Source organism: Taudactylus pleione, unplaced genomic scaffold (assembly GCF_031769625.1).
Source record: "Taudactylus pleione unplaced genomic scaffold, aTauple2 ptg000381l, whole genome shotgun sequence".
Lineage (NCBI taxonomy): Eukaryota > Metazoa > Chordata > Amphibia > Anura > Myobatrachidae > Taudactylus > Taudactylus pleione.
In genome coordinates, this window is record NW_028284782.1 from 1,813,672 (window position 1) to 1,840,313 (window position 26,642).

Here is a 26,642-nt window from a genome sequence, read left to right on the forward strand (position 1 = left end):
GAACACCGTCCTGATCAGGGAAGAGGTACGCAGGGGACTGGTCCACTGTAAAGGAGCGTACACACGGTCAGATTTGTCAGACTTGTCAGATTTGTCAGATGAACGACCGAACGATTAAACGATTTGAACGATTTGGACGATTTGACCAAAGTTTTGAACGATTTGAACGATTGAACGATTTTTGACTGCATTAAAATGAATGGAATCGTCCAAGTCTGACTGCAAACCCATCAGATGTCAGATATCGTTATCTGACAAACGGGAACGCGCATCGTTGATCGTCCATCGTTCAGGCATGTCAGATATGAACGATTTTCCATCAGATATGAACGACTGAACGATTTTTAAATCGTTATCGTCCATATCTGAAGAAAAAATCTGATCGTGTGTATGCACCATAAGCCTGCCTGGGAGCTCTGCGATGCTGCCTGAAGATGGCCGCCGGAGAGCACGGAGAAGGAGTGGCCAGGAGATAACAGCCCAGCGACGCCAGCACACATGAGAGAAGGCGCGCTGGGCTGAGGGGAGGAGCGCTGAAGCAGGGAAGGCTGCCTCCCCTGCTAGTATGAAACCCCCAGGGAAGCCGGTTCCCCGCCGGGTCAGCAGACACGCGGGGTATTCCACAGAGGGGGGAGCCCGCCGCCGCTACTAGCGCCGCCGGTCTGTCCCCAGAGACCGGCGGCTACAAGACTGCATAATCCCCGCGCACAGCGCGAAGCGCTGCACGCGGCTTACCTGGCCCCTTCAGTCCGGCAGCAGTCCTTGGGAGGTCCCGGAGCCACGCTAGTACTGACTCCGGGGTCCCGCTGCGATCCCCGGATCAGTACCGGCATCGCAGTGCCAGCGGGGCTGGTGGAGCGGCAGCGTGGACGTCCAGATGGACAGTCCCTTGCTGCCGCTCTGAAGAGTAAAAAATAATAAATCTTCTATCTTTTTTTAAAAAATAAATAAATAAATAAAGCTTAGGGGCTGCTTATGCAGCCCCACTGCGCAGGGTGACCCGACTCCGGCCAGGCACCAACTAAAACTGAGGTGCCTGTGGCCGGGGGTGGGGTATAGAGGAGGACGGACCCAAGTGCGTCCTGGGAGCAGCAAAGATTTAACTGCGTGGTGCCCGTGGATCCAGATCCAGCTATACCCAAGGTCAACCCTGTGGACCCCCTATGGACCCTGAAGTAGAAAATAAGTTATTAGTTATTAATTATGAAACATTATTAAACAAGAGATATGGTAAGAACTTACCTTTGTTATCTCTTTCTACGAAGTCCATAGGGTCCACAGGTTTGACCTTGGGGGTAAAGCTGCATCTGGATCCACGGGCACCACGCAGTTAAAGCCTTTGCTGCTCCCAGGATGCACTGGATCCATCCTTCTCTATACCCGCCCCCGAGCCACAGGCACCTCAGTTGGTAAGTAGCCAAGGCAGGAGGAGGAAAAAACAGAGAGAAGGAAGACTGGAACACACAAGAACAATACTCATAGAAAGGGAGACGGAAAACCGGTGACCAGCCACATAGCCCATATGAAGCCAGGTGTGGACCCTATGGACTTCGTAGAAACAGATAAAGGTAAGTTCTTACCCCATCTCTTGTTTTCTACTTCAGGGTCCATAGGGGGTCCACAGAGTTGACCTTGGAGATGTCCCAAAGCAGTTCAACTAAGGGCGGGGACGCTCCTGTGCTGAAAGGAGAGTCCGGCGCCCGAAGGATGCATCCTGAGAGGCAAAGGATGCATCCTGAGAGGTGAAGGTGTCAAACGCATAGAACCTTAGAAGGTCTGGATGGAAGACCAAGTGGCCGCCTTACATAGCTGAACAGCCGAGGCGCCACGGCCAGCAGCCCACGAGGGACACACAGAAAGTAGAATGAGCCTTAACAGAGGCCGGAACAGGCAAACCTTCCTGTGCATAAGCCTCACAAATAACCAAACGAAGCCAACGGGCTAAAGTTTGTTTGCTGGCAGGCCAACCCCTCTTGTGTAAACCAAAGAGACTTCCGAATGGAACTAGTCCAGTCTACATAAACTATGAGAGCACGGACCACATCTAAGGAAGCCTCACCAGCCGAGAGATCAGGTGACTGAAATATCGGCACAACAATTTCCTGATTAAAGTGGAACTTAGACACCACCTTAGGAAGAAAACCAGGGTGAGTGCAGAGAACCGCCCTGTCCTGATGAAATATCATAAAAAGGAGAACGACAGGAAAGCGCCCCCAATTCTGACACCCTCCTGGCTGAAGCAATTGCCAGGAGAAAAACAGTTTTAACCATCAACCACTTTAGTTCCACCGATTCAAGAGGTCCAAATCCCAAGGAGCCACAGGGGGAAGAAAGGGAGGCTGAATCCTGAGAACACCCTGGAAAAAGGTGCGGACATCTGGCAGAGTAGTGATCCTACGCTGGAACCACACAGATAGTGCAGACACATGAACTTTCAAAGCAGCTAGGTGTAAGCCTAGTTCCAAACCAGACTGAAGAAATGCCAAAACCCTAGAAACACAAAACGCCTGCGGATCGTAGTTTCTGGACTCTCACCACTGAAAATAAGAATGCCACACTCCCTGGTAAATCCTGGCGGAAGCAGGCTTGCGCGCCTGAAGCATCGTGCTGATGACAGAGCTGGAAAAACCCCAGGACCTTAAGACTGATGTCTCAAGAGCCACGCCGTCAAAGACAGACAACCCAGATCTGGGTAAAGGCAGGGCCCCTGAGACAACAGGTCCCGATGTTGAGGCAGAAGGAACGGAGCGTCGATGAAGAGGCTCCGAAGATCAGAGTACCAAGGACATCTGGGCCAAGCCGGAGCCACCAACAAAAGCGTGCCACCATCCTGTTTGAATTTCCGAAGGACCCGAGGCAGCAGGGATATCGGAGGGAATAGATACGCCAGCTGAAATGTCCATTTCAATGACGGCGCGTCCACCAGGCTTGCGTCGGCGTCTCTTGTCCTTTACCCGTACATGGGTAGCTTGTGATTGTGACGGGAGGCCATGAGGTCCACCTCCGGCAGTCCCCACCTGTCCACGAGTAGGTGAAATACCGCTGGGTGAAGCAACCATTCCCCGGGATGCACGTTGTGACGGCTGAGGAAGTCAGACTAACAAATAGAGGACTCACGGAATGAAGACTGCCGAGATGGCCGGAAGGTGGCACTCGGCCCAAGACAGGATGCGTGACACCTCTGACATCGCTGCTCGACTGAGAGTCCCCCTTGATGGTTGATGTACACCACCATGGTGGCGTTATCGGATTGAACTTGCACGGCCCTTCCTTGAAGAGCGTGACCGGACAACTGGAAGGCCCTGTACATGGCCCGAAGTTCCAGAATGTTGATGGGGAGAACCGCTTCTTCTGCATCGGCCCTGAAGTGAAAGTGGACCTGTCACTGCCCCAAAACCCCGGAGACTGGCATCTGTCATGAGCAGAACCCAGTCGAGGATCTAAAAGGGGCAACCCTTGGAGAGATGAGATGTCTGAAGCCACCAAGATAGCGACAGGTGCACCTCCGGAGAAAATACCAGCATCCGAGTCCTGTTCCGGTGTGGTAACCCTTTCCATTTGGATAGAGTCAGCCCCTGCAGGGGCCTGGAATGGAACCATGTCAAATGCAGACACCATGGAACCCAGAACCCTCATTGCTGAGTGAACAGACCCTCAGCAACTCTTCAGGCAACTGCGCACCCGCAGTTGTAAGGAGGAAATCTTTCCCGGAGTCAGAAACATCTTTTGCTGATGAGAATCCAGCAAGACTCACAAATGAACCATCCGTTGTGATGGAATCAGGGAGGACTTCTTCCAATTTAACAGCGACCCGTGCGCTTGCAGACAAGCGATCGTCAGGTGTAGATGATGTAGCAGTACCTCCAGAGAGCTTGCCAACAATAGGAGGTCGTCCAGATACGGCATAAGCCGTATACCCTGGCTCCGTAGATGGGCGGCCATGACCGCCATAATTTTGGAGAATTCCCTTGGAGCCGTGGAGAGGCAAAAGGGCAGAGCCTGAAACTGGTAGTGGTGTTGACGTATAGCAAACCTCAGATACCGTTGGTGTGTAGGCGCTACAGGAACATGAAAGTAGGCGTCCTGGATGTCCAGGGGGACCATGTAGTCCCCAAGGTTCCATAGCCAGAATAATGTAACGCAAAGTTTCCATCCTGAATTTGGGAACTCTGAGAAACTTGTTCAGCAACTTTAAATTGAGTATAGGCCGATGAGACCCATTGGGTTTCTGCACCAGAAAGAGTAGACTAGTAACCCGTCCCGCGTTGAGAAGGCGGAACGGGAACAATGACCCCTGCTTTCAGCAAGGACTCTATTGCTTCCTGAATCTGCAAGGCCTTGGTCTTGTCCTGAGAAAGACTCGTGCAGAAGAACTGATGGGGAGGTCTGTGACGAAAGGAGAGGGCGTACCCCTGAGAGACCACTTCTCGAACCAAGGTATCCGTTGAGGTGTTGTACCCGCACTGGGCGAATTGGAGAAGTCGGCTTCCCACTCTGGGATCCACCAGAGAGAGGCCCGTCCCATCAGGCAGAAGGTTTATCCTCCGGCTTGGAAGAAGGGCGTCTAGCACTCCACGCTCGTTTCTTAGGCTTAGGGGCGGCCTTTGTCGCCGACTGCCTCGGGAAGGACTGTCCCTTGGACTTTCCCTGAGTAAGAAAGGACTGAATTGCAGAGGTCCTAGCCTTAGAAGGTGCAGCTGCCGAAGGTAGAAAAGCTGACTTAGACTTAGCCAGGGTATCCACAATTTTGTCCAGGTCTGGTCCAAATATCATCTCCCCATTAAAAGGTAAGGCCTCCAGGCTTTTCATGGAATCCGCAGCCACAAAGACCAGAGAGCAGACACCGCTACAGCTGATACTTTGGATGTCAGAAGACTAGCATCCAAGGACGCTTCTCCAATATAGGAAGCTGCATCCTCATCTGTCCCACTAAAGTTCTCCGCATTTCCGGAGCATCCTCTGGAAAAGTATCTTCCAGTACATTGGCCCAGCTCTCAATGGCCTTAGCCACCCAAGAGATGGCCATGGACGGACGGGCCACCGCCCCTGAGAGAGAATAGATAGATTTTAAACAAGTCTCCACTTTCCTGTCTGTGGGATCCTTTAGGGATGAAATGGACGGCAAAGGCAAGGTAGCGCTTTTGATTAAGCGAGTAACATGAGAATCCACCGCGGGCGGGGTTTCCCACTTTTTGCAATGATCTGCAGGAAACGGATAACTAGACGCTAAACATTTCTGCAGCTGGAACCTCTTACAAGGTGACTGCCAGGCCTCTGCCATATGATCAGTCAGCTGGTCAGATAGGGGAAAAACAGCCAAAGTCACTTTTGTCTGTTTGAAATTTGGATACTTGGACTTAGGAGAGGGTGCGTCATCCTCTTTAACAAGAATGGACCACACCACCCTAACCAATGCCGGCACATTAATGGAAGACTTAGTTTCCACCTCCCGGACAGGGGAATCAGAGTCAGAGTCCTCAAGCAATTCCCCATAATCCGAGGACGCCTCAGAGTCTGATATTTGCACAGACTGGGATGACATAACAGGGCGTTTAGATGCCTTCTGAGGCTTAGTTTGAAAGGCCGAAGATGAGGCCGCCAAACTCTGGACTGAACTGGAGAACACATCCACCCATGGTGGCTGACCCGCCTGAGGGAGACCCTGAAAGGGAATAACAGACTGCTGTGTCACTGGAGGAGACTGGATATACATAGGTAAGCTAGGATGTTTTAGCGGAGCGCTGCGCCCTGCCCTCCTTCTGGAGGGCGTCTTATAGACACGCCCCCTTTTCAATGGCTACACCCCCTTTTCGGGTGCGCGGAAGTGCCTTCTCTAGCTCCGGCGCCCTGCCTGCCGCCGGAGCTAGAGTGAACACTAGGTATCCCCGTATATGGACTAACAGTCTGAGACCCAGGGGGAGACTACAATAAATGTGGTATACCCTGGGAATGGGGGATGGCTGGTTGGGGCAAACCCCTATGGGGGAGAGCAGTCGGGACCGCCAGACGGTCCGTGAGGGAAGCCAAGACCATCACCCAAGGAAGGTCCTGCGAAATTGGGGGGTTAGAGAGACCAGGTAACTTCCTTATCTACTCCTGCGACGCAGCGTCTGCAGGAGAACAAAGTAGGAGCCGAGGAGGGCTCAACTTCCTCATCAGACATGAAAAAATATATATTATACAAATATATATAACACAATAGGGTAGCTCGGTGTTTGACGCCTGCGCACCCACAAGTATGCAGCACACAAGCCCACAGATATGGCACCGTGTAGCACACAACTATGTGACCGACCTCACAAATACATGAATTTATATAAGTGATGCCCGAGAAAAGCCCTTCCCCCACACACCTGCAGGGCCGTAGGAGAAGGAAAGGGATAGGTATAGACCAGTGATCCCAACCTCGGTCCTCAAGGCACACTAACAGTCCTGGTTTTAGTGATATCCATGCTAAAGCACAGATGGTTAAATCAAAATAACTGAGGTACTAATTAAGTCATCTGTGCTCAAGTATGGCAAACCTTAAAACCTGGACTGTTAATGTGCCTTGAGGCCTGTGGTTGGGAACCCCTGGTATAGACTGACAGTAATTAGAAAAAAAAAGCACAGACAGTCAGCACTAGCAAAAGTCACATACAATGCAGAAAGTTAATAGTCACTGCACCTATGGAGGGCTATAGTGCTGTGTACGCTGTCCTTGCAGGGGAGAGGTACACAGGGGGATCGGTCCACGCGCTGCCTGTGAGATCTGCGATGCTGCCAGGGAAGATGGCCGCCAGAGATCTCAGAGGAGGAGTGGCCGCAGGAGGAATGCAGCTCAGCGTCGCCAGACCCAAGCAGAAAGGTGCGCTGAGCTGAGGGGAGGAGACGCTCGACAAGGGAAGGCCCCCTCCCCTGGCTAGCAATTAACCCCAGGTACGCTGGCTCCCGCTGCCGGCATTATTCCCTGGTGATCTAGTGGGGTATTCCTCCGGAGAGGGGGAGCCCGCCGCCACTGCTACCGCCTCCGGAGACCGGAGGCATGCGACTGCATAAACACGCGGGTCACCGCAAGCAGTGACCCGCGTCTTACCTGATCCCCGGCGCTCCGGCAGCAGTCGTGGGAGTCCCCAGAGCCCAGCTAGTACAGACTCTGGGGTCCCGCCACGATCCCCAGATCTGTACTGGCGTTGCGGCGCCAGCGGGGTGTAGGAGCAGCAGCTTGGACGTCCAAAGGACAGTCTGATGCTGCCGCTCTGAAGAGTCGGTTAAAAATAAAAAATTTTATTAAAAAAAACCTCTAAAAATAAGCTTAGGGTGACCCAACACTGGCCGGGCACCAACTAAAACCGAGGTGCCTGTGGCTCGGAGGCGGGGTATAGAGGAGGATGGACCCAGTGCATCCTGGGAGCAGCAAAAGCTTTAACTGCGTGGTGCCCGTGAATCCAGATCCAACTATACCCCCAAGGTCAACCCTGTGGACCTTGGGGGTATAACCCAACTGAGATTATTCCTGAGATAAGAAAACAAAGAATATTGACCAGCATTTGAGTTGCCTACACCTCATGTCTGATAAAACTTTCATGCAGACCCTATTTGGCAGGAAAATTAACTCATGTTTGATATGCACTGACAGCTATAGATGGGATTTGACTCCTGATGTGTTTTGTGCCCTTAAGATGGCTGGCAAATAATATATTCTATGTATTCACCAAGTGAGGAAGATCATGTACATCAAGTGACACTTCTACTACACATACTTTTCTTACTGTGAAGCAGGCTTTCCGGCCCTTTCTGTGTGTCTAGGTTGGGCTGGTTTTGTTGGTTGTAGAAACGTAACAGACATTGTTGATTGCAGAAATGTTTAATTTCCCCACGCCAGTGAATGGTTTCTACCAATTTCCCCTGACGTTTGCAGGCGTGACATCGTGCTACCTAAACAGAAATGACAGTTTCACACAAAAAGACAGGTTGAAAATCAGCATAATTTTGACTAAACTCCAAAATTATTTCATGTTAACTAAAAAAATAATTTTAGCTAGAGCAATATTGTTATGCCAAGAGATAATCCCTTTCTTTCAAATAACCTTTATATTACATTAGTTACACTATATTAGTACCTGGTCCCTTTTGAATACACATTAAATTACAATGATCAGCACTCATCTTATTGCCAATCATATTAGAGCGATTTTGGGGTAACTTTGTGGTGCTGATTCAGAATAGGACATCGGTTTTGCTAGATTGGCTCTAATTTTTAAGATACACGGATGAGAAAGAAGAAACATTAAATAGACAACTGATAACTGCTGGCTGAATAATCACTTATATAAGGAGGGGGAAACATTTAGAATATTCGCGCGTCTCAACTTTTAGAATGTTCAGATATAATCCCAAAATTCATTATCTCATGACCTAGACACAATTTGAAAAAACTATTTTCATTATTGAATTCCACAACCCCAAAATACCCTAAATTTGTCTAAATATCCTTGGCAACTGAATTTTACTTTTTGGATGGGCTGTGTTATCAAACTAAGGCCTGTATAAAGAAGCTGGCAAACTCCAAAAAAAACAAACAAACAAACAAAAACCCACATTCCTTGTGCTAAAGGCAATCACCAAAACATAATAACCCTTTTGTTTGTATCCACAAAGAATAGACATGTCTCAGTAATGCAAATAAATCAAAGCCTAATCCAAAAACACTGCCCCCCACAAGTATTAAAAATATAAAAACCTAAAGGCATTATTTTTCTTCCTTGTGCGCATAACTATCATTATGCTAAAAAACATTAAACATGCTTCTTAAACACCCCAAAGTGAAGGCATCTCTTATTTTGTGCTGTACCTTGAAGTACCATAGCAAATACTTGCTCTTGCAGTCTTCACTACAGAAATCCCAAGTGCTGCCATCCAGCTCTTCAGTGACAGCACGTTGACAGGTCTGAGAGCAGTATGTACAGGTTATACAGCACAGGCCAAGATTCTTGGTAAAGTCCTGCTTGTATAGCAGCACACAACCTGTACACAAAGGAAAAACAAATAAATAGAACCTCTAATAAACAGACAGAAAATTTCTAAAATCAGGACCAAAATAATTAGACTATGAAAGTGATTTCGAACTTACTGCTAAAACTTATTCTCCAGTGGTTCTATGTGGACATACCATGTGTAAGCATGTAGAGAGAGGATGCTGGATTTATAAGAAAAAAAAAAAAACCTTGTCCATATAAACCATCTCCACTCAGTTTACCTGTAGCTTAGCTAGGCCATTTCATCACAACATGAGGAAAACAGGTAAACACAAAAAAACAAAATGAGTTTGCAAACTGTACAGTATAAGTTGAAAGAGGTTTCTGCACAATGAACATTCTTTAGAATAGATTCAGTAGAGCAATGGTAGCTAAAGGTTATGGCCTCAACAGCTACGCACAACACACAAACCCCGTCAAATCCAACTTCTTAAAGCATTTGCAAGATCAGCGTTGAGAAACTACTAAGAAAAGCTACAGAACCACAATCTCATCTGTGAAGTACATATGCTGTCCCAAGACCTGGTATCATAGAGGCCAACACTAGCATATTTCTAAGGACCCTCAAAAATTTGCAAAACCCTGGAAGCAATTGTTTGGGACCCCACTCTCCCTGAAAAAGCCTGTCTCCCAGTTCTGCACCCTGTAGGTAAATTACAGAAAGCTCCAAGACACAAGAAAGAAATGAACATCCCTTGAAAGCAATCATGAAGTACCATCACAGTAGTCTGGCATTGGTAGTGACAACTTGTCAAGTTAAGTTGAGAAGAGTCTACCTGACATTAGGTGATGAGGCTCATTCTACCACCACAGGGAGACAAAGTGGCCTCAGAAGTCCGATGGTGCTGAAAAGCTGCACATGACACTGGTTTAATGAACACAGGACAGCATTCTGCAGTGTGCCCAAGTGGGGGATTTGCCAGATAGCCTTTAGAGTTAAGCCGGCTGCACACATACCCGACAACGGTTGCAGGCAGCCGATGCGCTGACTGAGCGGCAAATTTGGTAAGCTATACAAACCTACCAATCTGCCGCTCATTAGGTCTGGCCACACATCGCAACTGGGTGGGCACTTAAATTTGCCCACCGAGTTGAGAGGACAGTGTCGGCAGGCCCTGCACCAGTGTATGGTTGGTCGGTAGCCCATGCACACATGCACCAATATATTTGTATTGGCATGCTAAAGAGCCGACCGGATATGTCTGAACAAAGTTATTCACAAATATATCGGGTGTATACACCCGCCAACGCGCTACCGATATAGATTCTTCGATATATCTACAAGTGTGTGCCCAACTTTTGACCACTGTCATAAACCACCAAATACCATGAGCACCACAAAGGAGCTTGGAGTATAACCCTTGACTCTCTGAAACACCTGGACTGGACACAAACAAAAAGCAGCTTAGTCACAGTTCTTTGTTAAAAACTCTGGATCAAAACAAACCGTGACCAAAGTCACTATGGGGTAGGCTGTGCCTATCCCCGCTTCTCAGGCCCATGCGGTCCATAGAGTAGTCAGAAAGACTTGGTGCTAACTTGGAGTTAGTATACTTTTTTGCCCAGTGACTGAAGCACATGGATCAGAGAAGGCACAGCCACAGTATGCCTCCCATCATCTAAGGTGACTGCTGTAGATCCGCTGGGGCAGCAGTGAGGGAGTAGATGGATGGGTATAATATAGCACCCCCCCCCCCCCTCCACATTGCATGGGGCTGCTGCCTTCTATGAAGTTCACAGGAAAAAGAATATGAAAGAGCAGTACGTTTATAGAACAGAGTAGCAGGCAGCTTTTCTAATCCACTGTCCTGCCTATCCTGTGTATAGCTCTACTGAAGGATACTGCCTCTTGCATTGGATAACTTCCCTTTAACATTGATTAGAGCTCAAACATATTTAAACAAATAGATACAATTTAATAAGCATTTGAAAAACTATACACTCAAAACATTCAGCTACATACATATATTAATTCAATATGTAAATTAACCAAATAAATACTGCAGTGGACTCAGATATACTGAGCAGTGTTTTGTTTGCTTACCTTCACTACAAAAGTTCTTCTCCACCCCAGAGAACCGGATCTTCTCATGGAGTAGTTTCTCTTGCTTACAATATTCACATTGAGACACAACTCCGTGGAGTCGCTTATAATTATCACAACAATCTTTACAGCAGAATTGGTACACATGGTCCTGTAGAGAAACACACACAGTTTACATTGCTGGGGATGAATGATTATTCCACTGACCCAATACCTTCATGGTTATGCCGCATGTCCTCACCTGCCAATCCAAGATCTCTGGTTTTCCAGTAAACATGTTGTGACAATAATGACAGTTGAGATGGATCCCACCCTCCGGACTGGTACGCTGGAAGACACACACATCATACACTTCTAAGTTGACATATATATCAGCATTAATTGCTACAAAAAGCATTGTAAAATTAAACGAGTGACCAGTCAGACAAGACTGCAGAATTTAGAGAAAAGGTCTGCATTCAAGGCAACTGAAGTGAAAGTGTGATTTTGGTAGTTACAGGTTAATCCTTTTCTCATATTCCACAGAGGACACTGGAGGCTTCGTACACTGGGTATAGAGGCGTGGATAGTTGGAGCTGGCACTTTAAATAATTTAGAAGTGTTAAGCTCCTCCCCCTCTATACCCCACCAGCCCTCAGTTTAGAAAAATGAAGACAGAGAGGAGATGGAGAACAAGAGGAGCAAAGAGAAGTGAAAACCACACAAAAAACAGAACCATACAAACACAGAGAACCAGTCAAACAAGCAGGTGAAGAGCGCTGAGGTGGGCGTCCAGTGTCCCCTGTGGAATCAGAGAAAAGGATTTACCGGTAAGTACCAAAATCCCATTTTCTCTGTCATCCACTAGGGGACGTCCCAAAAATTTCCCCACGGGCGGGAGCACTCTGAGGAGCCTGCAGAACAAGGCGGCCAAGCCAAATACTTAATATCTACCTCATCAAGCGGCTCAAACGGGGAAGGCTGAAGAAACATAAGAACCAAATTCAGGTCCCAGGGAGCTGTAGGAGGAACAAAAGGTGGTCTGCACCTCAGGTATGAGGGCCAATTTGTGTTGAAAGACCATAGAAAGGGCAGATCTCTTCACCTTCAAGGACCCCAAACCGAGACCAGCATCTAGCCCCGTTTGAAGAAAAAACAACACTGGATAAACAAAATGTCCTAGACTGAAGGCCACGACTGTTACACCATGCCACGTAAGACCGCCAAATGCGGTGGTAATGCACAGCCATAACAGGTTTCCTGGCACGAAGCATAGTGGGGATAACCGATTCTGGGATGCCTTTGTGTCTCAAGATAGCGGCCTCAACAGCCACCCCATTAAACGCAACTGCGCTAGGTTGGGGTGCAAGAAAGGACCCTGTTGCAGGAGGTCCGGACAAAGTGGTAGGGGCCATGGGTCGTCTGCTAAGAGAGTCTGAAGGTCCGAGAACCAACTCCTCTGAGGCCAGTCCGGTGCCACGAGAATGACCGAGGCCGACTCGTGGTGTTATATCCGCTTTAGTAGACGAGGAAGTTGGAGGAAATAGGTAAACCATGTCGTAGTTCCATGGAACGGTTAGTGCGTCCACTGCCACCAGATCCCGAGTTCTGGAAACGTATCTTGGCAGCTGATGGTTCAATCGAGATGCCATGAGGTCCACCTGAGGCCGACCCCAACGACTGGCCAAGGCTTGGAATACGCCTGGGTGAAGCATTTGCTTCCCAGTTGTCCACTCCCAGGATGAACACCGCCGACAGGATCCCTAATTGACTCTCAACCCACCTGAGAATCCGGGTGACTTCTCGCATCGCCATGCGACTTCGAATTCTGCCCTATCGATTGATATAAGCGACAGCCGTCGCGTTGTCCGACTGAACTCTCACCGGATTAGATCTTAGTAAGTGTGCAGCTTCCAGCAGAGCGTTGTAAATTGCTCTGAGTTCCAACACATTTATGCACAGCTGGGTTTTATACTCACGGTGCTCCCCTTGCATCCACTGAAGGAGGACACGGTCATCTGTGCTGCTTCCGGCAGTGAGGAGCTGTGAGGTGCTTTCAACAGAAGCCCTGTGCACTCAAGCTTGACTAAGTCAGGTCGCCAGGGACCAGGACCCACACCTTTCAGAGAGGAGGCGAAGGGTCCCTATTAGTTGTTAAAGAGAAAAAAATAATAATATTTTTTTTAAAGAATACTACTGGAGCACAGCATGTAGTGACCAGGCACTTTCTTCTAAACTGAAGGGCTGGTGGGGTATAAAGGGGGAGGAGCTTCACACTTCTAAATTATCAAGTGCCAGCTCCAACTATCCACGCCTCTATACCCAGTGTACTAAGCCTCTAGTGTCCCCTAGTGGATGACAGGGAAACTATATATTATTTTAATATAACCAATGAAGTTTTGCAATCCCCAAATATATTATAAATCATTTTCTGGCTAAAAATAAAATAAATTACCAGCAGAAAGTGTAAATAAACTTGATATTACTGAGCATATATTGAGTAAACTCCATGCAGTGGAAAGGTGTAAGGCCAGACTTATGATGCAGTATGAATAGCAGACTTCCACACAACTACTACTGCCACCTTGTGATCAATTCTAGTAGTTACAACAGGCAGAACTAAATATTACTGAATAGTTTTGTATTAATTTCTAAGCACTAAATAACCAGGAGACAAAACACAAAAAGTGATTGGACAGCTTGCTTTAGCTTATATAAAGCATATACTATTCAAGGTAAAATACACAACCAACAAAAAAAATAGGCTTTATTATTTAATGGATTACAACAGTTTTCCTTTATGTATGTGCCCGTTGAAATAAAGTTGTTACATGAAATATTCCTTATAAAGACATAAGGTGGCTGCTTATGGCTTTTTAACTACCCGCACACTTTTTATTCAAACCTTAGGGCCTTATTCAGACACGCTCGCAAGCGGGTCGATGGTCGGGCAGTGCACGAGCCCCAGAGCAAGTGAGAACTTCACTCGCTCGGGGCTCGCAGCAAAACGGGGCGACTGTCGATGTTGATCGACAGCTCGCCCCGTTTTGTAGGCGGGTCGGGGGGGTTGTTGCACAAACGGAGGCGTTCCCGAAGGAACACCTGCCATTTGTGGGCGGCCCTACTAATATCACGTGTGATGTCAGTAGTGCACTTCCTGCTCTATTAGTTGTCTTAAGTCCATTTTTAGTGGTCAGGGGTCATTACCCTTAGCTGGCCTCGGCGGCTCGTGCAATGGAGACCTGGGCCGACACTTGTTTCAGGACTTCAGAGTGATTTGTCCAGGGATGCATTACTGGACTTGGCGGAACAGTTTCGAGGTGCAGCTGAATGTATGTGCGGCCGTCCAGGATGGCACTCAGGTAGCCTCCAGAGTTTCAGCTACTACAGTCTGCAAACAGCGAATCCAAGCATTCATTGGAATTTCTTCCCTTTTCGGGTCTGAGCTACCAGGGGGGGGGGGGGGGGAAGCACTTCCTGTGGTTGAATCAAAACAGCAGGGGTCCGTGTTATTAGGCTTTTCGCTCTTCCTTTCTTCGAGGTGAAGCATTCACTAGAGGTCAGTCGGCCCAAGGCTGCTTTTTCACTGGCATGGGTTTGGTCCCTAGGGGCAGATTTTCTGGTGCCAAGAGGCACTCAGGAGCTGAGGGTCAGGGAAAACCTAGCACCTGATGGGGTCTCTCCCCACCCAGTCCAGCTGCAGGTCAGGGACCGGTAGGTGGAGTTGTCCTTGAACGCCTGGGTGCTTAGTTTCCAGAGGTTAAGTCATCGAACACTGTGCCCGCCGCCACTGCATTTTTTCGCCACCGCTCTCCCTTTGGGTCTAGAAAAAAGGGTGGCCTTGGACCAGGCTGTAATTTCTCTCTTCTTGGAAGGGGTTATTTCTGCGGTTTCGGCATGGAACAGAAGCTGCGATTATACCTATTCCTTGTTCGGAATCTGAACGGCTCCTTCTGGCAGATTCTGAATCTTCGTGCCTTGAACACCAGACTGTGGGCGCATCATTTTCTGAACGTCTGAGATCGGTGATCCACAGCATGGAGGTGAACAAGTTTTTTGCCTCTCTAGACGACAAGGACGCACCTAGAAGAGGCGGAGACCATGGCTCTTGCTGCTTAAGAAGGAATCTTATTGGATCCACAGGCTGGAGACAATGGTCCCAAAGGGGTTAAATTAATATAATCATCTGAATCACTTCATATAAAAATTATTATTTTTTTTAATTTGTTTTCTCAAATGCCCATTGTATTACTTGAATAATGTTTTTTTGTTTTATTTGGGTGATTGTTTTGCACTTTTTCATGAATTTTACATTGCTAAATGTGTATATTTGGTGCCATGCTCCCAGAGCCATCTTTTCAATGTACCTATAGAGGTGGATAAATGCACACATGTGGGTATGAATGTATGAAATATGTAGCAAGCTGATTATAGGTGGTTTAATTTACTCCTTAATAGGATTGATTAGTATTGAAAAGTTCTTTACTGTGGGTAATGATGCACATTATATGCAAATTGTATTGATAAAAAAGTGACTTCCAGTATTGGTTGTCACACAGGAGAACCAAAGAGCATTAGGTAACAGCGTGGAACGCTCGGTCGAGGTCTGCGTTCCCGGGTGAAATGGCACGCCCGCCGGAAGTGACGCACAGGAGGTGCTGGAACGCACGGCTTCTGGCATTGCTGGAACGCATTCCGGAAGCTCGGGCTCGCGTGTATGGATTAAATCATTTGTTGTGGGTTCCCTAGTTGCCGCATAGGTGCGCTTGAGATGTTGGAAGCTGTCCTCAAAGTAGGCCATTGTAAGCTGCATGGTTACAGCAATATAAAGTAGTATTAATCGTGTTCCGTCCCGCGAGTGTCACATCCGGTCCTGGAGGGATGGTGGGGGTGGAGCGATAGAATGGATTAGTATAAGTATATAAGATGGCTATGGTCGAAACGTCGACATGACAAACTTGGAATCCTGATGTGATTAATAAAGTAGGTTTTTACCTTTGAAACTTTAAAGAGAATCCCTGGTGAGTGCATCCTGCTTATGGCAAAAAAAAAAAAAATATATAAATTTATTTTTTATTTAACAATCTGATAAATTTTGTCTGATGAAGGATTCCTAGCCTGAATCAATAGCAGTAAACTATGAAATAAAGAATGACTTTAAAAAGCCATGTCGATAAAACAGATTGCAAATTTTGTTAAAGGAACGGTTCTTGGGATAGAAGGTCCTTTCTTAATATAGGATGCCACGCTGGACTGCTTTTCAACCAATCTGTGGCAAGCAGGATCTTCCGCACAACTTCCTCCTTCAGATCTGATTGAAATGATGAGGGGAGATAGAGAGGACAGCTGCTATACAGCATAATTGCGATTGTGCACTGCAAAATAGATACACAGTGCCGAGAATAAATTCAGGGAGGCTATGGAATGCAAAACAAACCCAATATGTAGAGCAGTGTCTTGCTCCTGTTTGTGACTTTTGGCAGACTTGCCTCAGGGAGAGGGAACCTCTATTAAAATAACCTGCTCCCCCCTTTTCAGAGGTGAAAAAAGTACTAACATTAACAAAGCACCCCGGTGGCGTGGTCTGATGCTAGTTCCGACAGCCTAATGGTGCTGGTAGCACACTGTTCCTGGAGGCTATCCCATGAAGGGAGCAGGCAGGTAGAGTTACCAACCACAATAACTCCGCTCCAGGCATCCAGCAGATAGCACAGCTTTGCGTGTGCCAGTGAATGAGGATGCTTCTTCCTCAGCTACCTCACTGAGTAATAAAGTAAAATAAAACCCTAGAGAACAGCGCCCATTTCCAGGGTGCATTTGTAAAAAACTTCACTCCCAGGCAGACCATGGTGCAAATTTTACAATTCGATATGAAGTAGCCAAGCTTTAGTTCTGCACACTCTATGCCCCATGTTGAACCAGTTTCCCTATATAGATTTTCAGAGACATAGGTTTTGAAATGCCTGGCTGTAACAGCATCAACATTTTTCCCGATCCACAAAGTTAACAGGACAAAATCCTACTAGAAAAGTTTGAAATCTTTTATAACGTTTTACTATTGTCAAACTTCCCCCTTACTCCTGAGAGGAAAAGTCAGATTCAGAACCTTCTCAGTGCTACAGTGCTTGTCCGGCCTCGAAAGAGGCTCTGAGGGCTTACTCCAATTAGCCACGAAGGGGGAGAGAATTGGCATAGCAACAGCATAGAAACACTTGCAATGTCCCTGCAATTTACCTCCCCCCTAGCAGCCCAATATCACCTCGGACTCTCACATTTTTGTACATAGTCCTTTGGGACTACGAATAAAAAAAATGCAAGTCCGGCAGTACCATAAGTGTGCCATACAGCTGCAGCCAAGTCTTTCTGACAAGCACTTAGCACAGGATCAAAAGGGAGCTGCTTTTCTACAAAACTGAAGACAAAAGAAAGCCTCTTTATATAGGATTAATATATTTCTTGATATTCTTGATAAGCCTACCTGGAAAGTGGTCCAGCAGCTGGGACTGCAGAATTGGTAAAGAACTCGTTCTGTCTTGTTGTAATATGCTGGTTCTGAGAGACTGCGTCTGCATAGACTGCAGGGTCGAGCCGGGCCTGAAGGGGAGAGAAAACAAAATGACGTCACTGTGAAGATGCAATAAGATAAAGTAAAATGTAAATCTGAGCAACTTTTATCAGCCTTGAACAAATCCATATTATGCCCTAATAGTGTACCTTAGTTTGTGATGCACATCATATATCTTATATTATGATTATAGTATTTCTTTACCAAGCATCTTTCCATACAAATTATTTCTCTATTTTTACTTTATAGCAACCACCATTCAGCGTTAATAGGTCATCCTTTAGCACTGGAGACTACAGACGTTTCAAAGTCCATAACGCGGTAAGTGTGCACTGAATGTGGCACATGATTCAATATTCTAGAAGCCAAATAACTGCACATGTAACTTGCATCATTTACTAGGTTTCACACCTTTTTTCAAGAATCCTTGATTTAGTCTTTTAGGCTTTGCTCCTCTGCAACCTCATTACCATGCTGACAGTACATAGACTGTCAGATTAGGCTGGATGGCATAGTGGTTAGTATTGGTGATTAAACGCTGGGGTCATGGGTTCAGTAGTTTGCACAAAGACATCATCTGTGCAGAGTTTTTAGGTTTTCCCCATGTTTGTGCAGTTTCATTTGGGTACTCTAGTTGCCTCCAACTGTCCAAAAACATATTCGTAGGTTAAATGGCATCAGACAAAAATGTACCCTACTATGCATATGTATACATAGGTGTAGAATATAGTTCAACCAGATTTAAAAAAACAAAAAAACAATAGGCGCTAATTATTCCTGTCTATTGTTGGTACTAGTCATAAATTAGTTTGTTAACTGCTGTTCCAATTAAGTCTCTGCAGACTTAACAGGATATTAGAAATAGTGAAAGTTATACAGAGGAACTGCACTTAACCAATTAGTGAATATTTAAACCATCCCATACACAATCAAATTTAAATAACGATTGACATGATTAAAATATACACAATGTTGCATGGGTCCAGGCAAAAACAAATAAAAAATATTGCACAGAGTAAATGTATTGCAATGACAGCAATGATAAAATGTAACCTTTAAATATCCAAATCTCTGCTGACAAACACCGCTCTTATGCAAACTTATAGTGATTTATATACCTGCTGATGGATTGTTGAAATGTCCATATTGTAAGTTAGAAAAGGAGACACAGTTTCTCACCCTGATGTCTGCACGAAGATTGCGATATATTCTTTTGGTAGCTCAGTAGAAATGTGACACATAGACAAGGCAGCTTATCTGGAAGGTACTGTCCGATGTAGGGCACCGGTCCCCTCAGCTTCCAACAGCAGCCCTCGCGCTCATGCCATGTCCGCACAGTGAGACCGACGTCACTACCGTGCGTGAGACTGCGGGTGAAGGTCTAAACGTCCGGCAACAACACTAGTTTCCTTTGGAAGAAAATAGAAAGCGCCGAAACTTGAACCTTCAGAGATCCAAGATGAAGGCCCGCTGAAAATCCGGCCTGCAGAAAGAGAAGGAGCCTGGATACCCTGAACTGTGTCGGGGACGAACCCCGGCATTCACACCACGAGACGTACGCCTTCCAAATACGGTAGTAATGCTTGGAAGTTACCTCCTTTCTAGCCCGTAACATGGTAGGAATCACGATGGAAGGAATCCCTTTCTTTCTCAAGATAGCCCTTTCAATAACCACGCCGTAAAACGAAGCAGCAGCAGACGTAGATTGGAATACCACGCCCTTCTGGGCCAATCTGGAGCCACCAATAGAACTTTGACCCCCTCTCTCGATTCGTTGTAGAAGACGAGGAAGGAGAGGGATTGGTGGAAAGAGGTAAACAAACTGGTACTGCCAAGGAGTTGTTAGTGCATCTACTGCCACCGCCTGCGTATCTCTTGTTCGCGAGCAGTAAAGAGGCAGTTGATAGCTTAACCTTGACGCCATCAGATCGATTTGAGGAAGACCCCATCGCTGAACCAGCTGCTGGAACACCTGAACACCATTCCGCTTGATGAATGTCCTGGCGACAGACAGTCTGCCTTCCAATTTTCTACAACTGGGATGAAAATCGCTGATATTGCCACTGCAAATTCCTCTGCCCAAAATAGAAAGCGGCTTATCTCCCTCACGGCCGCCAGACTTCTGGTGCCGCCCTGCCTGTTTATGTACGCCACAGCCGTAGCGCTGTCCGACTGTACTCTGACTGCTTCACCCCGCAACAGAGGATGTGCTAACTGTAGAGCATAGAACACTGCCCTTAATTCTAGAGTGTTTATGTGCAGAACAGCTTCCAACGGAGAGCAGCGGTCCTGAAAGTGTTGTCCCAGAGTCACTGCCCCCCACCCTCTCAGGCTTGCGTCCGTGGTGAGGAGAATCCAATCCCACACTCCAAACCGCTTGCCTGCTAATAGGTGACAGGAATTCAGCCATCAAAGTAGAGACGTCCGAGCTATGGGTGCCAATCGGACTCGTTTGTGAAGGACCACATGGAAGCCTGTCCACTGAGGGAGGCGGTCCAATTGGAAAGGCCTAGAGTGGAACAGTCCGTATGGTATTGCCTCGAAAGTCGCAGCCATCTTCTCGAGGAGTCGTATGCACAGATGCACTGACACTCACTGATGTTATAGGATCAGTCGTACCATCTGTTGAATGGAGGATACCTTTTCTTGAGGAAGGAAAACCTTCTGTACTACCGTGTCCACAATCATTCCCAAAAATAGAAGCCTCTGAGTAGGCTGCAGGTGAGATTTCGGAAAATTCAGGATCCAACTAGTGTCTTATGAGGAGACTGTTACCAATATGTAACAATTGGGGCCTGGAAGAAGCTTTCAGTAGGAGATCGTCCAAATAAGGGACGATAGTCATTTCTTGAATACCGAATGAGGGCCATCAATACAGCCATGACCTTTGTGAAAACTCTTGGAGCTGAAGAAAGACTGAAGGGCAAGGCCTGAAATTGAAAATGAGAGTCTCGCACCACGAACCGAAGGAACGCCTGGTGAGGTGGCCAAATGGGGATGTGGAGGCAGGCATCCTTTATGTCCAGGGACACGAGAAATTAGTTCTTCTCAAGCCCCGCAATAACAGTTTGAAGAGACTCCATCTTGAACTTGAAAGCACGCAGATAAGGATTGAGATTCTTCTGGTTCAGAATGGGTCTTACCGAACAGTCCGGCTTGGGAACTACAAACAAGCTGGAGTAAAATCCCTGTCCACTCTGATGGATTGGAACGTGTACCAACACCCGAGAAAACAGAAGCTTGTCTATAGCTTCCTGAATCACTACCCGCTTGTCTTCGGCCACTGGTAAACCGGTTGTGAAAAATCGAGGAGGAAGTTGGAGCTGGAAATCGAGCTTCAACCCCTGAACAATGCTGTCCCGGACCCAGGCGTCCTGACAAGATAGGATCCATTCTTCCTTGAAATCTTGAAGACTAGCTCCCACCCTGGGATCCCCCCCAGGTGAGACGAGGATGCAGTGGTTCTCCCTCTGGAGCCACAGGAGATAGAAGGACCCCCTCTGGAACGGCCACTGAATCTTCCAGGGACATGAAAGGACAGTCCCGTAGAAGGTTTTCGAGGAGGTGGAGCAGCGGAGGCGAGATTAGTGGACTTACCACGTGGCCAGAGAAATCCACTTATCCAGTTCCGACCCAAACAGAAGTTCCCCCGTGAAAGGAAGTGCTCCCACTTTTCTCTTTGACTCCGCATCAGCTTGTCATTGTCGCAGCCAAAGGGCTCTGAGGGCCGAGATTGCCAAAGCTGAGGATCTTGAGGAAAGATTACATACATCTTTAGATGCTTCCCCAAGGAAAGCAGCTGACTAAGCAATCTGTTCCGCCAAAGGAATAAGATTTTCAGCCGGGAGCCCAGACCTCAGAAAGCTGTGTAGCCCATGCTTCAACAGCCTTGTTGCCCGAGCAGTTTACCAGCGCAGGGCAAAGGGTCACCCCAGCTACTGTGTAAATGGACTTCAAGGTATTTTCCAACTTTCTGTCGGAAGATTCCTTTAAGGAAACCGCTCCTGGAACCAGGAGAACCGTTTTCTTGGACAGAGATGAGACACCGATCCACTGAAGGCGGAATCTCACATAACTTCCTGCTAGCTGTAGGAAAAGGATAATAGAGTAGAATCTTATGTGAGACTTGTAACTTTTTATCCGGGTGTTTCCATGCAGTGGTAAGTACAGTATATCATCCAGTTCCTCTGATGCTGGAAAGGTTGCAGCCTGTCTGTTTTTTATTAAATATAGACGGCCTAGTAGAAACTGGGTCCACATCCTCAACATTTAACACTTGGCGGATAGTTGTAATCAATGCCTCTACCCCCTGAGATAAAGGCTCCGCCTCCTCTGGGGCCTGTTCCTCTACGGGTTCTTGAAACTCACCCTCCTCTAGAGCCGGCATATCCTCATCTTCCGATTCATCCCACCTAAAGGGAGTTAGAAGCAGTCTCTTAGCAGGAATCTGTATGTGCCCAGGGAAGAAACCTGGGCCGTCATAGCCTTAGTGAGACCCTCTACAGACTTCGCTAGAGAACGAGCCCAATCTGGCTCAGTGAGGTCCGATGTCTGAGATCTGGAAACCTCTCTTTCCCTGCGAGAAGCTTCCAGCTCCGTAGACAAATGTGACATAACGGATGTGAATTGCTCAGCCCAAGTAGGTTGCTGCCGAGGTGAAGCAGGAGTCTGAAACACATCTTTCACACAACAGGGAACTAGAAGACTGTCCCTGTATAAATTTCTCTGCACAATCTTTGCAGGAAAAAGACTTCTGAGGAGCCTTAGACCATCTTGAAGTCATGTTACAACAAGCAACACTGCCCCGCTCCGCCCCCTGCCCCCACCACACACACCCCGAGTGTTGGGGACAGTGGAATGGAAGAGACTGATATAGAAAAGGAGATAAGAGTATAGAGGTAGAAGCTCCAACCCTGCCCAACTAGCGCTGGTACAATGACCAAGAAGCGCTCTGCAATCACAGTGATAGCAGTAAGTATTGTGCGCCTTACATCACCTAACCCCACTGTTGCACTCACATAACCAGGGTAGGTGAGACAGTCTCCATGCTGTTATTTCAGCGTTCAACAGCAGCTCTAGAATGACCACCAGCCTCCTTCTGGAAGCGCCGGGGAATAAGCAGCGCTATGGCACCCGCTGAGCGGGCTGTACAAACACTCCCCGTCTAACAAGAGACCTGGCAACCCAGCTACTCAGGGAGCCAGGCTCACGTACCTGGAGGCTGCCAAATGCTGCCGGTAACGAAAAGGCCAACTGGAACCGTGACGTGCGCCGCACGCAGCGCATCTAGGTATCCTCCAGAGACAGTGGTCTCTGTAGCTGAAGACCCCAGCACACACCACAAGCAGCTGCGGTAGGGTCTCACCGGCAGCTCCAACGCCGCAGACAGACAGGGGGAGGAGTTTCCTGTCTGATCCTCATGCTGATCGTGGATCTGCACCTTGTTGGAGAGCCCTGAAGGAGTAGTACCAGCTCCCTTGGGCACAAAGTAAGACTGACCTGTTGGGGGGTATAGAGGGGGAGGAGCTAGCTTCTATTTATATTTATTAAAGTGCCAGCTCCCGGTTTTCACACATCTATACCCCATTGTACTGAGACTCCAATGTCCCCTAATGGATGAAGGAGAAATATATTTTGTGAATAAAAGTGCCATTTCCAATTTTTAAGGTTTAATAACATACAGATGTGTCTTTGCTCATCATGCCTCAAATACACCATGCAGCGCGATATGCCTGGCGTGAGTAACCAGTCAGGTCCCGTGTAACACTGCTCGCTTCGGGCTTGCTTTTTGTGTCGAAAATGTGTCTAAGTCACAATATGATGCGACTAGAACTCACCAGTTGTCTGTGCTGATTAATTTGATGTGTGACACTTGTATATGCGTGTGTGCTTAAAACCTGCATTGATAACCGGATAGTCTGAAAATCTTCACGAGTCAAATGCCAGAAGCATTCCTGTTGAGGAAAGTGGAGCCAAACTTGGAGTTGTGGTAGACTGGCACGCATGATTAGGAAAGAAAAAAAAAACCAGCACAGGGGTCCTATGTAGTCTTCCTGGGCATTGTTTCACCTCAAACATGAAGTGCAAAATACTGTGTCTTAACCCTCACAAATGGAGATCAGTGGCACACTGCAAAGGGACATTCTCTGTTATATATCGGGAGGAGAGGTAGCAACATTGTATTTTTAAACTTCAAAAAAAACCTGCAACCTTTTCAATAAATAAGACAAGTCAGGGTGACACGAACTGTATTAAGTGGCTGGCTGTAAACTAGCATAAACTACAACTCTCCAGTTCAATTAAATCAGGAGCACGGGCCTGCTTCACTTGACTTTTCTTATATAACATAAATGCAGCCACCCCTGCCACCTTTTCCTTCTCTTTCCCAAAAATCCTGGATTGTTGGACAGGCAGGTGCTGGATGCATCGCCGTAGTATGGTCCCAAGACTTAACCCCTTAGAACAGCACCATAACAGGATGGCAGTGCGCCCTGTGCCTGCTTCGCACCATAAACACGTGATATCATGAAGTCATGCCAAGAGGGCAGGGCCGCCGACTCCGGGAAGCATAGCACACGCTTCCAGCTGAGGGATGCCTGCCCGGAATGTCCCTCTGCAGCAGTGCTAGTGCCATGGGGCAGCTACAGTGCCCCCTCCCCCGTGCCCTGCGAGACGGCACAGACCGCACAGCACTAGCTACGGCCCTGCCTTAGAGCTTATTGACAGCAGGAGCCACAAAACGAAGCACTCTGGAAAGCAGTCACCATGTTGATAGTAATTATTAATGGCCATACAGAACATGAGGAATATACCAAAAGTAAGAGGCGGTTAATGTAAAGTCTCTAAATTTGTAACTAGTTTGCAAACATATTTGTGAACGCCACAGTTAGAATATACAAGGACAACCTTGGAGTTCATTTCTGAACAAAAACCACACTATTTATCCTGTGTCCTACAGAACTCATAATATACACACATTAGAGAATGTCACCAGCTATACTGGACTTCACCTATTACAACTGATTTCTTACCAGTCACTAGAAAAAAAGCTCTGCTACACAGCTAATGTCCAAATACTGGCTTCACCCCCACCAATTTAAAATAATAGCCACTTTGGTGCAAAATGCATTCACAGATCTGCTACAGTATGAAAACATTGTATAACGCAATAATCCACACTGGCTCATTTACTGTACATCATCTGCATTCATCTTGCTCAGAACATGTGCACTTATGGCTGCAGTCAAGATCTAATAAAACATCCAGAGCATAATACTCTGAGGAACTAAGACCGTGATTTACTATCATTAGAAGTTGTATGGGATCATTTGAAAGTAATTTGGGATAGTGGCTTGATAAAACCTGAATAAAGAAAGAATACCATATCATTCAGACACAGCTCTCACCTGTCAGCCCAGATTGTTTGACCTTGTGTGAGGTAATACAGCAAACGGAACAGAAGAGACCCACACGGTTATTCTTGTCCACGTTGGAAAGCATTTCAAAGTTCTTACACAGTGTCTTGCAATACATACATGGGAAAACCTTTGTATTTTTCTGTGAAAATAAAAAAATAAATTTTAAGACATTACACAGAGCTTCATGAAACCAAAAAGTTAACCACATCACAAGCTACACATCAAGGAATGATTTATGCCTGAATGAACTGTTACCTACATTGGGGCTTCTGCTTTGTTTCAGCAATTTGTTTTTAAACCTTGATAGAGAATGTACTAACAATTTGTAAATTAATTAAAAAGTAATTCCCATGTCCAAGTACAGGCTGTCAGTGACAAGACTACCACGGCTAATATTGTAACTCTGGCGGCTTTCCACATATCAATGGAGGCTTTCCGCAATTATTTGGAGGCTTCATAGATATTGCTCCACCAGAGTAAGAAAATCTGATTTTGGTCTGCCAAGTTTCATTCCTTAAACTAGGGCTTACCATGCTCCGCCCTCAAAGCACCCTTATATGTCCAGGTTTTAAGGATATCCATGCTTGTGCACAGATGGTATAATCACACTGACTAATCAGGGCACCTGTTCTTAAGCATGGATATATGTAAAAGCTGAACTGTTAGGGTGCCGTAAGGACCAAGTTTGGGAACCACTAAATTAGGCTGGTTATGGGAGGCCCATTTAGCAGTGTAAACCATCTTCAGGGTGGCCCAATGTTTCCTATCCATGCTATTGTGTGAGGTAGCAGTGTTCACAATCGGAATGGTGGTGGTCTTAGATAGGTGAGCTATGGGAGCATTCACACAAACGTATTCTCACTAGGGAGAAGATCAAGTGACCACAAACTGTGGAAAACCTGAGCGAGTAGGCTTAAAGGACACATATCTGAGAGAAATTGCCACAATTCCCTGTTCTGCCAACACCGGGGAAATTCAACATGTTGAACAATCTCAATCCCAACCCGAAAATGGACGGAATCGGCAAGTCTGGGATTTTTTTACATGTTGAATTTCCCCAACCAGCTGACGGATCGCCAATCCGCGGTTTGGATCATGGATATGCAAAATGGGGAATTGGAACCATAGACAGGGCCGGATTAAGGACTGTGGGGGCAACCTGTCAACAAAAGTGTGGGGGGCCTCGATCGATGAAAGTTCATCATTCATGTATGTATACACATACATACACACACCTTTTACATACATACACACACATATATATATATATATATGTATATATAGATGCAGATAGTAGGAATAACGCACTAATGAAAATAGTATAAAAAGTATAATTTTACTTGTAATAATGCTCACATACATCAAGGTTAAGAACTTTGTACATAGCCCAGTAATCAGCTCTTCTCAAACCGGTTGGGCGTGGTCTAAACTGCTGTGAGACGTTGAAGCCATCTGCTATCTCCAGAAGCAGGGCTGACCCAGAGGCTCCTATAGCAGTGGCGACTAAGATCTGCCATCTGAGAAGAGCCGATTACTGGGCTATGTACAAAGTTCTTAACCTTGATGCATGTGAGCATTATTACAAGTAAAATTATACTTTTTATACTATTCTCACGAGT

General features: G+C 46.7%; 1 protein-coding gene across 1 annotated transcript in view; it reads right to left on the bottom strand.

The window, feature by feature from the left end:
• Positions 1-26,642, bottom strand: part of ZMYM3 (zinc finger MYM-type containing 3) — a 186,193-nt gene that overhangs the window by 66,387 nt on the left and 93,164 nt on the right. Inside the window, exons 8-13 of the mRNA XM_088445535.1 lie at positions 25,012-25,162; positions 17,519-17,634; positions 11,303-11,389; positions 11,062-11,212; positions 8,834-9,006; positions 7,743-7,917 (exon numbers count right to left, since the gene is read on the bottom strand). Of these exons, the coding sequence (XP_088301661.1) occupies positions 7,743-7,917; positions 8,834-9,006; positions 11,062-11,212; positions 11,303-11,389; positions 17,519-17,634; positions 25,012-25,162 (853 nt within the window). The remainder of the gene's footprint in view (positions 1-7,742; positions 7,918-8,833; positions 9,007-11,061; positions 11,213-11,302; positions 11,390-17,518; positions 17,635-25,011; positions 25,163-26,642) is intronic.